Genomic DNA, 13293 nt, shown 5'->3' with positions numbered 1-13293 from the left:
ATCCAGTGTTTACTTTTATATCAGTTTTTCTCTTAAATTCTTAGATTTATATTAATATAGAGCATGGTCGACATAGGATTAAAAGTCCACAGGTCACTCAAATAATAAGTGCAGCCCCAGTACAAAGGAGGCTGATAATATAGAGTTTGTGCTGCTTACTGCATTAAAAGGACATTCTTAAAATGTAACTAAACCGTGTTTTTGAATGCGTGTCCCTGTTACTTTGGAAAATAAACAGACCTTTCTGTTAAAGGCAAACTATTTAATTGAAAAAAAGTATTCCGTAAAAAGTATTTCCAATGAAAACTGTTCACATTAAAGTCAGATGAGAAAAGGTTGTTTGTGGTTACACACCAACATAGAAAAAACACAAAACAGTCCTTTTTACCATCTTTCAGATTGTTTCAAAGCCCTTTTTGTGTCTTTCAGCTCACTATGTTGGTTTTCTGGCCAACACGTTTTCTGCTTTGAGTCACTATCAATGCTCATCTGGGTTTTTTCTACCTGCAGGAGGCAGTTGTTTTTAGCATAGAAGCTCTGACAAACCAATTATGCTACCTGCATATACGCTAACAAAGACAGAAAAAGCTTACAGCTATAGCTGGTGGAAATAGTGGAAATAGCATTTAGTAGCTTCCCACAAAACATAAAGGTAATAATAAACAGTTGAAAAGAGACTGCTATATTGGCCAGTTTTCCTGAAACACAACGTCATATAAAAATTGATGTAATAAATAATATGATAATTATATATCAATTTCGTGTTTGCAGCTTTTCTTTTTTAAATTGGCAGCCTCACACTATTAATCCATTCTCCTTAAATGATATTGGGTTGAAGGCAGATCAGATCTCAGAAACAAATATCTGAAAACCTAAAAGCAACACTGCCTGCATGGCTACACACCAGCAGAGACATGTTTTTGTCATTTCAATGAGCCAACCCTTTAATTTAGAAAAACATTAATTTATTATGAAGTAACTAATTTACCAGACAGTATTTCATTGTATTCATGCTGGTAATCATTTGAGCTACTGCTGTGAATAATCAACACGCAGCACATTCATCTCAAGAGCTGATGCATTCAGTACCCAATAGTCATATCCATGACCGAAGAGATACATAAACCATAAATGATCTTAGATGCATTGAAAAGGGCATAAACTACTGGGCACCAAGTTGATTTATTGGAGTTAGTTATACACAGCTGCATTCCTTTTACTCCCCAGCTGTTACAGACAGACGAGGGGCCCAATATGATGGCCCAAATAATTAAGCAATGCATATCATTAGTAAGGCAATTTTCCCACATGCCCTGTTGGAAAGTCCATTAGTCTCCATAAATGCACCAAACAAGCCCACTCCTGTTACCCGAAACTCACACAACCTCTGTTAGCCCCATTTAAATTCCAATAATGAACCCACCATTCTCCTGAAATGCTCCAACATTCAACCCACTTCCTCTTTTAAAATCCAGACATTCTCCCTATTGAAACCCATTCTAGCCAAGACAACCCCCCTCCACACATTTCTTTCCTCTTTCTCCTTCCCTGTTAAAACCATACTCCTCTTCAATCCCACAGGAAGCACGGGAGGAAGACTGGAGAAGGAGTGGGCGTCCAGCACACTGCTGCTAACACACTGCTCAATGCCCCCCCCCCCTCCCCGTCGACCGACCGGCACTAAGCCATGCCTGGAAAAGAAGAGCGCAGGAAGAGAGAAAGAAAAACAACAACCACAAGCTAAAGAACCCACACATTTCACACATCATTCCAGCAGGAGAAAGCAGCTGTGATTTGGGAATCCCCTGTTAGTTTAATCATCCTCAGTTCATAGCAGCAGATCTGTATTGGAGCTCATCGACAGAGTGGACAGATAACTCTCACTCACTGGACTCCTCATCCGTCTAAACAGAAAGAGATAGAGACTCCTTGAAGCACCCTTTCTTCTTAAGGGTTTCTTATTTTAGCCCCATTGCTGACAGGCTCATTTCTGTGTGGATCTAACCGCTGTTTCGCAGCGTTGCCTGCCAACAACTCTGTTACTGCCTTAGTCATGTCTCCAGCAACTCTGCCCCGCTGGAGTGTTCACAGAGAGAGAAGCCATAAAAGGAATATTCTACAAAAGCCCTGGGGTTTGCATTAGTAAGCGTAACTCCTGTTGCTCAGGCCTTACTCACCATTTCAACCTCTGGTTTACACATCAGCAGGCCCCTGAATCCACTGATGAGTAGTTTCTTCCTCAGAGGGCAAGAGTCAGGGACAAACAGAGCTTGGGGAATTGGTTTGGACAGCAGAGGAGCGCTCATGATTTTCAACACTCTGAAAGGGTATTTTGTTACATGTTGCGTTGTACTCGCCAAAAGCATGACCAATTTAATTTGCCCAGGAAAGCTCCTAAGAATTAAGCTGCATCTTCCTGGTGACACATCAAACTACAATGCTTGAAATGCAATGTGGTGCTTCTGCCAAGTGCTTGGGGCCCAACAGTGCTCCGATAAAATCTTCACAGCATTTCCGAAACCATCTTCACTGAAATAGTGTGAGCAGCAACAACTGACAGAAAATGGTCGTAGTTTTTCATCAAACACCTCTCCCACAAGCCCACGGCTCAGATTTCATCCATTGTCAACGTGCGGGGCGTTATCCTGTTCCTGACAAAAAATAGCACATCGCACAGGGTTAACAAAGCCCAGAAACAATGCGTTAGCTTGTTTTAAGATGATTATGACTGAGGAGGGCGGTTGTTTCAAGGCCGCCCCCTCACTGCAGAGACACAGAGGGTCTTTTGCACAACGTAAGGCCTGACTGCTTTGCATCAGTCATCAAAGGCATCAGACTTGGCAGACTCTTTTCTCGCTATCAGCTACACTGTTAAACACAAGAACCCTGGCTCAGGATCACTGTGTATGAACTCTCATGGCTACTCCAGAGAGTGGACAATCGGTGTGTGGGCCAAGATACAAAACCTTTCCAGCATTACAGTGATCCAATGTCCGACCTAGGGAAGAATTTGAGAATCAGTCAGTTTCCAAGTAAATAGTATCATCAAATACTTCCCTCTTTAATGCGATATATATCCTATATTTGGTGAAACCTGTTTGTTTATATTACACATATGCAACCTAAACAATTATGTTGGCAAAAATGCCATCACAAGATCCATTGAGCTGTTCTGGCACTTCAGATCATTTCAGGCAATCTCCCTATCACTGCTGTAAGATTGCTTTGTCAACTACAGTTTCCAATGTCAAAAATATACTTTCAATAGTTACTTTTAAGATATATACGTTCTGAGTCTTCTAACTGCCCTTTCCTAAAGAGGTATACGATTGAAATCTCCATCTCTACTCTAAAGCCAACATCAACAAAAAAGTCCCAAAGTTCCCAGCAAAAGGGATATGGGTTTACATTTCCCTTTTCCAGGGAACTTTAAGGATGTATTCCATGTTAACTGGGAAAACTATTTGTGCTGAGGAAGACGATCAAACGCTCCAGAAAAGCTCCTAAATGGACCATGTGCTGGGATGTTTTTTTGATCACGTACAAAGAGCTAAACAGATGTAACGGTGTTTCCAGTCACAAATCCCGGATTTCATTTCTGATGGTTTTCACCATCAGGTGCCAAGCATTTATAACCTAGAATAAATCTCGGGCAGTTCAGATGACTTTATTACTGGGAAGCACAAGATATCAGAACATAAAAAGTATACAAAATGCTGATTTACCAAGCCAGAATACTGTACAGAATAAAATACAGAATATCACCTGCCAGTCTAACGTGCATATTTCAAATACTGCCTTCTTGACTGCTTAACACAATCCAGTTCATTGGGTTGTTTACATGGCCTTTGACCCAAAAACCCAATTACACTTTGAGTATTTTTAATCTCTTGTAAATCATATGGGTGCCTGATTATCAAAATAATAGTCGGATCAAATCTAAACAAGTGCATTCATTTTAAAATATCTCAGACAGCCTTCTAATCAGCTCAGGAAGAGGTTGTTGATGTAGTGGACACACTGCAGGGCTGAGGGGGGGGGGGGGGGGGGGGCTAATCCTTATTGCCTGGCATGAGTCCAACTATGCACTCCAGGGTATTCTCCACCATGCTACACGGCTATCAGGCTGAAGTGGTGTGTTATGAAAATGAAAGAAGAGTAGCAGATATCGATCATTTATCAGCGGTGCTTTAAGTGTCATGGGGCTGAAATATGATGCGGTGCATGGGAATATACTTATAATATATGGCCTTCAATAATTGTTTAGTGGTTAATCTTGCAATAACAAGGTCAGTTCCACCTATTTTTATAGAGGGAAACATTGCAAGTGAAGCAAGCCGAGTTCCTCCTTTTTACAGGCCTCTGGCTTCAATTATGAAAACATGTGGTAATGAAGATGTTCCGCTCAAAGTCCCACCAGGAAATTAATTCTGAGCTCAATGAAGCATTGGTGTTGTTGAAACTTAGGCAATTAGAAAAGGTGGTACAGAAGATGCTGTGTTGTGACTAAAGCATATTATGTTTTAGAGCTCCGGGAGTTAAACAAATCACTTCGACTCTGTAGCTGAGCCTTGCCACCACTAAAGTATTACCCTATCATCTCATCGCTAAATGGCTAAGATGAAATACGTTTTACAATGCTGATGAAATCCCTGAGAGGTGATGTCGGCTTGTAAAATGCTGGAACCATGGTGAGAGAAGGGCTGACATCTTCTTTTGTTTTTCTAACACACCCCACCACAATGTCTGCCAGCAGCCCTATCATCATCATCATCATCATCATCATCATCATCATCGTCGTCGTAATACAGACAGCTATGTCACAAGGAGGGACGTCTGGTATTTGCTTGTCGGTGTATTCAACTGGTCTATGTGATAACTTGTTTGAGTCCTCTTTGTTAATGACTTCTTGTAGCTTTGAGACAAACATGTAGGCATATAAAAATACCTGATTAAGCATTTTTAGAGGAGCATAGCTGTGAAGATGGTAATGTCATTTGGTCAGTTTGTCCAAAATGTTGATCCCGACTGACATTTTTCAAAGACTATTAAATGTTATGGTGATATTCATGTTTCCCTAAATGATGACTTGTAATACCTTTGGGAATCTATATGTTTTAAATTCAGGCCCTATGTCAAATACTTTTTGTGACCAAATGCCTACAAAATAACAAAAGTCCCATCAGCCTCAGCTGTATGTGTTTTGTGTTTTGTGTCTATAATCAAATGTTTATGTGCTAAAATGCTAAACTAAGATTAGCATGGTAAACATTATTCCTGCTAGCATGTTGGTATTATCATCGAGATTGTTGATGTTTTTATTTTAAAGAATTAGGTTGTCTAAGTGCAGCCATACGCATGGCTGCAGATGTCTTAGTCGTGATATCATTTCAATGTTTGTTTTTTTGTGTCTAGAATTATATGCCTTGATCCAATTTAACACTCCTAAACAGCTAAACAGATTATCCTACGCTAGCAGCCTTCATATTGCTTAGCATACAGGGATGCCTTTCTCCTCATTGTTGACACAGGGCTGTAAAGTCATGTCTACACGGCAAGTTAAGGTCATGGAAGACAGATAAGCCTCTGTCAAAGGAGACAACAAAGACCCGAATAAAGAACCTTTTGTTCATAGACTTTGGGTTTTTGCTAAGAAAGAGACATCCATTCAAGTTTGGTCTAAATGTGAGCCACAGGAGCTGTATGAGAATTAATTAGTCTCACTCACTTTCCTTTTTCTTTAGGAAAAGTTGTTCAGTTTGTCAGTCATGCCTGTTGTCTTTTCAACCAATTTGGCCACCTACCCACCATGCACTTTGTCTAAGTTTAACTTTATTAACTTTTATTCTGTACAAGACACTCTTGCTGGGAAAACTAGGGAATATATACGACAATAGGCACACTGTAAATTGAGTATTAGCTTTTCACTCTGCAACTTGTCAATACCAGGCCCATTCAAAAATGTGACAGAGGGTCTGGACTGGAAGAAACCTGGAGGCAACACAGGAATCAGGTAACAAGTGATTCAACATGTCTGTAGATGTTTACTTTGCTTGTGAGAAAGTATTTTCTGTGAAGAAAGTTTCCTATTTCCCTATGTGCTTCAGTGCAAATCAAATCCGGAAGTTAATAAGCTATTATTCCCTTCATGCACGCATCTAAGGGCTAGCATTAAGCACGATAGAAGCAAGATAAAAAGTTAGAAAATTCCTGAGGTTGTTTTTTATATTACTTGCAGAGGATAAAGCATGAGGACCACAAATAATATATTTTCAGTACTGGAAATGCACATACTGTACTGTACGTCTTGATTGACACTCAACCACACTTGTGTAATGAAGCATGTAATGCCTTTAATAACAGTGGCAAAGAGAACATACTTTTCATAAGTAGTCGAGCTATGAAAACTGCCAGAGAAGACTAATTAGGGTTACTGAAAGGCATAAATAATTATGTATTCTATAAATTAATTTATGTTAACATAATTACCCTTAACCCTGAGTTAAATGCTCAGTCAAAGTCAAGTGAAGCAGAACATCTTTAAATCAGTCCTGTGTTTTCCATTGTTTACAGGTATGAGTGTGGAAAAAAAGGTAAACCGTAAAGCAATATACTAGAGTCTAGACCACAGCCAATACAAACTAATGGAAAATAATCCCTCAGGTTAAAGGCTTCCAACATCCTTTTAACCAGGATGTGAGGCAGGAAGCCCCTCTCTCTCTTTACACTGCAAAAGGGATTACAAATTAAACATCCTGTATCTCCATCCCAAAAGCTTTTAAAAAACGCAGGTATTCATTTAAAAAAAAAAAAAGGGCATAAATTAACCATAATGTGCCAGAAGTCCAAGCCACAAACAGTGAGTCACAGTTTAAAATGCTCCATTTAGTTTACTAAGCTAATGGACCACACAGGAAGAGGCTAAATACTAAAGGGAAGCACGTTTCAGAGTTCAGCCCCCACCCTTAAACCAATGCTTTCTTCTGAAATATTCTGCGATGGAGATTTGTTTGTGAAGCTATTGTTCCTTTCCCTGTAGGGGATTCCTCTTTTGGGCGCGCACCGTTTGAAACACTGCTCCCCAGAATGGCCCTCAGGTCATTAGTGAAGATGCCACACCTACAGAAGCTCTTTGGGATAATGTTGAGAGACCCTGATCTCCAATTTAACTGCTAAAGTGAAGCAACACCGACTAGAAAGATCAGACTGAGGCCTGTTTGATGAGTGATTTAGGGAGGGCACGAATATAAAAGTCAAAGATATCACCCCGTCCTTCTGGTGTTTGTTTGTGTATCCTCGAATTTCCTGTTTTTTCTCCCCTCGCTGTGATTCTTCCTTTAATCTGTGCACCACCCCTGTCCATCTCATTGACATCTCTCACATTTGCATTGTGACACAAAGACCCATAGAGCTCAGTGCTGAATACGAATGCTGTTCAAAGCCTTATTTATCTGTAATGGAAAAGGGCCTGTTCACAGTCTAAACTGCACTGAGCTGCACATTTCTCATGAGCAAATTAAAGCGAAGGTTTTCATTCAAGCTGAGATGATCTGGGATGGAAACATGTTTGGTGCCCACTTTCCATCTTTACCTCCACTAGTTTGCTAGCTGCTGTTTCAGCAGCTGCAGCCTGACAGGACACATTTAAAAACTGCCTTGTCAAACACATGAAAAGTAATTTACAACATAAATAAACGTAAATGGTGTGCAAACATCTACCAAACAGAAATACAGTATATACATTATATATTGCGCGAAAAGCCATTTATGCATTTCTTCCAACACTATGTTTCGGTGGTTATCAATTCACTGTGAGCTTATGTTGTTTTATTCTTTTCCGATTCGACAGTAACATTTAGAGACACTCCTTGCTTTCCAAAAGAATGAAATCATACAGAACTTTCAATACTCGTCAACACCACCTAACTTATAAAACCTGTAGCACACAGACATACATAGACCGGCATAATAACTCATTTGGAGCTGTGGCCTCATTTTCCTTTTAACACGACACTTCATCAGATGAGATGGGAAGATAGCAGAAGGCCTTTTTTTCCAATGTGAATTCCTGGGTCTCTTTCCACTGCTGACTCCATGCACAGCCAGTGGATCATGGAAAGGCCATAAATGCAGCGGATCTCTTTGTTGCCGTGTACAAACAAAGGACGCAAAATCTGTTCAATGAGTAACCACATTCACTTACTTATTCCATGCTGGTTCTCAGTGGATGTATACAAACTACAGAATGGATTTTAAAAGCTGTGGCTACAACACAATAACCCCTGTTTACTTTGAACATAAGGCCAAAGAAGATGTTTCAATAATTAAAATCAGTGATGTAGCAGGCAGCATTTCCTAACTTATTAAACATTCATACAGTAGCAGACATTATAATAAAACATAAAACGGTACTGTCTGTGGTTTGTTTAGACTGAAAATAGTGAAACCAGACACATAATTAATGCCTACAAAGGAGCAGTAACTGCTTGTTGTTAATGCGACACAATAGATTTACTGTATTCAGATGTGTCTTTACGGTTAAAAGTAAGAAGAAGAACAAAAGCTGCTTCACTTCTGTTTCCTCTCAATTACATGCACGCCTAGCCTCGGGTGCGTCTGCTGCACGGCACAGATCTCACCTGGTCTACAAAAGTATCAGTTCTGCCAGATAACCTGCCTCTGTACAGAGGCACTATTGTCCCAGAATGAAACCAAAATCCTACGCCTCACTAGAAGTTCCCTTAAATCTCTACTACTCAGACATGGTGGAGTTTATCAAAGCTAGGAGTGAGGGAGACAAGAAATGATCCTCCAGCTCCTATGGTCGACACCAAAAAGCAATATTTCCAACAATGGGAGCAGCAGAGGGAAGTCTGGGAAGGTCATCAGACGAATATAACAAAGACGCAGCAGCAAGTAGTGTAAGGCCCACTCAGGACCCTAAAACGCAGACTAGAGATTCTAGGATTACACAGGATCATAACATATATTTCACGACTACAGACATCCATCTAATCCCAGAGAGTGGGCTGTAATGAAAAGAAAAGGTATGTTTTTTGGAAAATGATGGAAAAGAAATGATGACTGATGAGAAAAGCTGGCTTGTTAGATCCCTACACAACACAGAGGGAAAAGCACTTACTCAGGATGCTGAAATGCACTGCAGGAGTGATATTTTATCATGATTCAGCTCCACTTTTGCAGGTGTGCAAGCACATTTAAATGCAGAACTGATGGAGCTGGACTTCACGTTTCCTACATGTATTATCTTTCAATCTCATTTTGTGGAGAACTTGAATAACCCATTAACTCAGAAAAAGGCATATTGATATTTAATCAGGTTTATCCTGTACCCAAAGCGATCCGGGGAGCCTCGCATTAAGGATTAAGGACTTAGCCGTCAACATGCCCCTGAGATTAGTTTGATCTTTCACAGGTTAACTCATAGCCCAGTTAGAGCGGCTCTCGGCAGGTTTACCTCATATCTGTGGCTCTACTTTGGCAGCTTAGAAAAGAAACAATCAAAACTGAAAGGTAGAACAAAAATTGGAGGTAAAAAATGTAATCATCCCCTCTTCAGTACAACTACAGTCACAAACAGGGGGAGTTTGATTGATTCCGAGAGCGTTTAACATTTCATCTGGGAAATAAATCACCACAGTTATTACTTGTGGTTGGCTGCAGGGTGAAACCGTGGGCATTATTTACAACCTCCCCACAGATGATGACAGTTAATAAACTGAGCGCGGGACGAGCAGCTTTTCTTTTATTCAGCAGGTCCTGTCTGACTCCCACAGAAGCCACAAGGCCATGACAGGTTCGCTGAGCAGAGGGCCGTCAGGTTGTTTCCTGTGGGAACAACTGTCAGGTGCATTAGCAAGTCTCTAATTCAATTTTCCCCTAACCCACAACTGAAAAAAGGGGTGGGCTAAATGACCTTGCGTTCTCAATCTGTCAATTTTAATCGTTTAAATCTATCATTCAATACCTTTGGGCATCTTTGATATATGTGATATCATTGGATACAGCTGCTTTTTAATACTTAGTCAACTGTCATAAATTACTGCAAAAACCTCCCCTATAGTAACTCTTGTGACACTTGTCTAGTTTTCCATCCTCACACTGTTTACATGCAGTCTACAATGATAACACAACAACAGATTTCACTCAAAATACACAAGAGAACATCTGCAGAACAAAATGCACCAAGGGTTTGTTTTTTACTCATGATCCATTTTGAGTTTTTCTAGACTTGACAATCTTTTGCCATTTCTCGGTGTAAACAGCTGACCAGATGTTCTCGGCTTCCTAGCAACACAAACACTTCTTAAGTCAAACAGACTCTTCTAATAAAGATCCAGGACAACAGTCGTCCATCCCTGAAAACCATGTATCTCCCAGTTTGGTGATTTTAGGGTAAGTCGATGGATTACATACTCCTTTGTGGGCTGAGAAAATTATCCTTCTTCTTAAGGCTTAGTAAAAAAAAAATTCATACCACTTTAGATTATCTCAGTCACTTAGCTTTGAGCAATTCTGTTTTTCTTTCTTAAGATTTGACATTTTGGAGACTGAAAGGCAATGGTATATTATGGCACCTCATGTACTGTACCATTTTAATTACTTTACATTTCAACGTTGTTTATATTTTTTATCTAGGTGGATTTACAGCTGACACACAGACAGGTTTATTCAGCATGAGTAATCCTTTATTATACTCCCAGACAGGAAAATAATATATCTGATTTTCAAAGTAAAAGTTTCCTTATCTCCATTAGGGCAACATTTGTTCACATCGAGTAGTTATTCATTAACAAATATTACTGTGTTTTAACAGATATGCATACAAATCTCAAAAATATATGGTCAGCCCCCCAGTTATATGGACAGAGACTAAATTAAATCTTGAATTTCCAGGTTCTGTAAGAAAAGTAAGAAAAGCTCTTTCAAAATATAATTGACATTTGGTAAAAAAGCTAATATCTAAATGTCTATCCTTTGGAAAGAGACTTTCTCACAAAGAAACTCTGATATACAGGGTTTAATTTTGAGTTAACGGCTAAGCCAACTGCAAACTGGATGGCACAACAACATGAACCCATTGTGCAAGCCTCCAACTGCTCTTTCTTTAATTAATAAAAACATTAAGACATGTGTCACTTGTGTTTATCAAGATGTGAAAAACTCCACATATCAAAGCATTTGGCATAAAGAAGGTAATTGGAGTTTGACATCTTGTTCCCATTAAGTTTTGACTATTATAGACACTGCGTGCTAGGAATACACTGTGTGCCACATAGAACATCTGTGTTAGCCCGTGGCCAAAAACAAAAACCAACAACAATAACAACAGCTAAAACTGTCAGACCATATGGCGGACCTCGCATTTCCCTGGAAATGAAAATGAAAAGTAATTAAACCAAATTGTACTGCATACCATAACTATCACCACAGCTGCTCATTTCTGATCTTTTCAGGTCTAACAAAGATTTTAAATCCTTATTTACTGTGAGAGACTTGCTGCAGCGTGAAATGTGCTCTGTTTAGTTTGTTTAGAGGCCCAGAAATATTTAGGGACTCTGTCTTTTTGGCTCACAAACACTTTTGATTTGTTATGGTTGTCTGAAAACCAGCGCTGGCTGTGACTTGTTGGAGCAGACAGGAAAGATGCAACTTGCATGTGCGCTGCTGGCAACAAACAATCTGAGCTTATCTGCGTATAAGGAGGAACAACGGTGCAATGAGTGTGGACAATGATGATTCATGAGAATAGGAAGTTAGAGTCATTAGGGGGTAAAGTGATACTTCTGCTCACTTTCTCCACAGACATCTGGCCTTCATGGGGTCTGAGTGGCTCAAACTACATCTGGAATACATATATTTACTTAAATTAGGTCGTGAATCTCACTTTAACATTTCATTTTACCACTGAGAGATGCAGGATTATTTTTCTAATTTTCCAGACAAATCTCGCCACGGTCTAAAGTGAGGTGTTCATTTCACAACTGAAACGTAAGCTACTAAAAGACAATGTAGGAAGAAAGCATTGGAGTAGCAGTCAAAACAATGGCATGTCATTACAAATAATAAGATTTATATGACCTTTACTTCAAGGCCAAAATAGAGCACTAATATAAGCGGAGCAAGACAAATCAAGAACCTGTTCCTGCTACTTCAGCACTTGTTTTCATACTTTCAGCAGCCTCACTCCACACTGCCCAGACTCTCTCTGCTTTATATCATCTTTGCAACTAGGACACAGTGGCTGTCTTCACATTTTGATCTAATTTCCTTCTAGGACCAGATGCAAACTGGGCACATGCCCCAGTTTGATTTGTTATTTAAGAGCATGCTCAAAATGTAGGACTTAAAAACACATTTGAGAACCAATGAGGCTACAGAGGGGAAAGCATATGAGAACATATATGGAGGTTGTGTATGTAATACAAAGTTAGAGGAGGAATCAGTTATTAGTGTTTTTCAAGGTGACAGAATTGTTCTATTTGTATTCTATTTGTGCCCGTAAGTAGGCCAAAGTCATCATAAAGTGCTCACACTCCACTGCTCACCGTGATATCAAAGATATTACAAAAAAAGAGGAAACAAAGGGATTAGAACAGAAAGTACACCAGTATATTTTACATTGCACATCCCCTCCCTGGAGCATCATCATCATGGTTGTGGTGAACATTTGCGCACTTGGATATCTTCATTTCACACGGGATTTGCGCACTTTTGCACTAATTCGCCAACAAAAACACAACTTTCCTGGAAACCACTATGACTGATTCCTTATCAATAACAACCATCCCACGTTGACACTGAACACCTTTTAGAGTCTCCATGTAACTTTTACCAGGTCACAGGCTGAACAGCGAGACGGTCAGAAACTTTTCCTACCACGCTGGATCAAGTTTGTCTGCGGCTTTTGGAGCAGACTTCGCTGAGATTTATGGAAAGCTAAGACAAAAACGAAAGCTTAGCGTTACAACCCAGCCACGTAAATGTTGTAACAGCTCCCCGACATACCTTTCCTTTCCGCCAGAGCACAGCAGCCTAAGCAGACAGAGGTGAGAATGATCCACTTCACCAAACGGCTTGCCATCGTGTTTCTGAAGCTCCCGGTCACAAGGTGTCATTCCATGCCAACAACAGGCGATATTCCGCTTTATCAAAACTGAAAAATCTTTAGGTGTATTTTATCCTTAAGTTAAAGACTTTTCCTTCCCTGGGAAACTTTGACAGCTCCTCCTCCTCGCAGATTATCTCCAGCAGTCCGAGCTCGTGCGGCGA

The 13293-nt window shown here is 39.9% G+C and overlaps 1 protein-coding gene across 2 annotated transcripts in view; it reads right to left on the bottom strand.

The window, feature by feature from the left end:
* The window catches only part of egfra (epidermal growth factor receptor a (erythroblastic leukemia viral (v-erb-b) oncogene homolog, avian)), a 37076-nt gene extending 23783 nt beyond the window's left edge, over positions 1-13293 (bottom strand). Inside the window, exon 1 of one of the 2 annotated variants that reach the window (XM_034137344.1) lies at positions 13030-13293. In XM_034137344.1, coding sequence (XP_033993235.1) covers positions 13030-13105 — 76 coding nt within the window. In that variant the 5' untranslated portion in view covers positions 13106-13293. The remainder of the gene's footprint in view (positions 1-13029) is intronic. The other variant, XM_034137346.1, reaches the window with a different exon arrangement.

The sequence above is a fragment of the Trematomus bernacchii genome, unplaced genomic scaffold (genome assembly GCF_902827165.1).
Source record: "Trematomus bernacchii unplaced genomic scaffold, fTreBer1.1, whole genome shotgun sequence".
NCBI lineage: Eukaryota > Metazoa > Chordata > Actinopteri > Perciformes > Nototheniidae > Trematomus > Trematomus bernacchii.
This window is presented reverse-complemented; position numbering and strand designations above follow the sequence as displayed.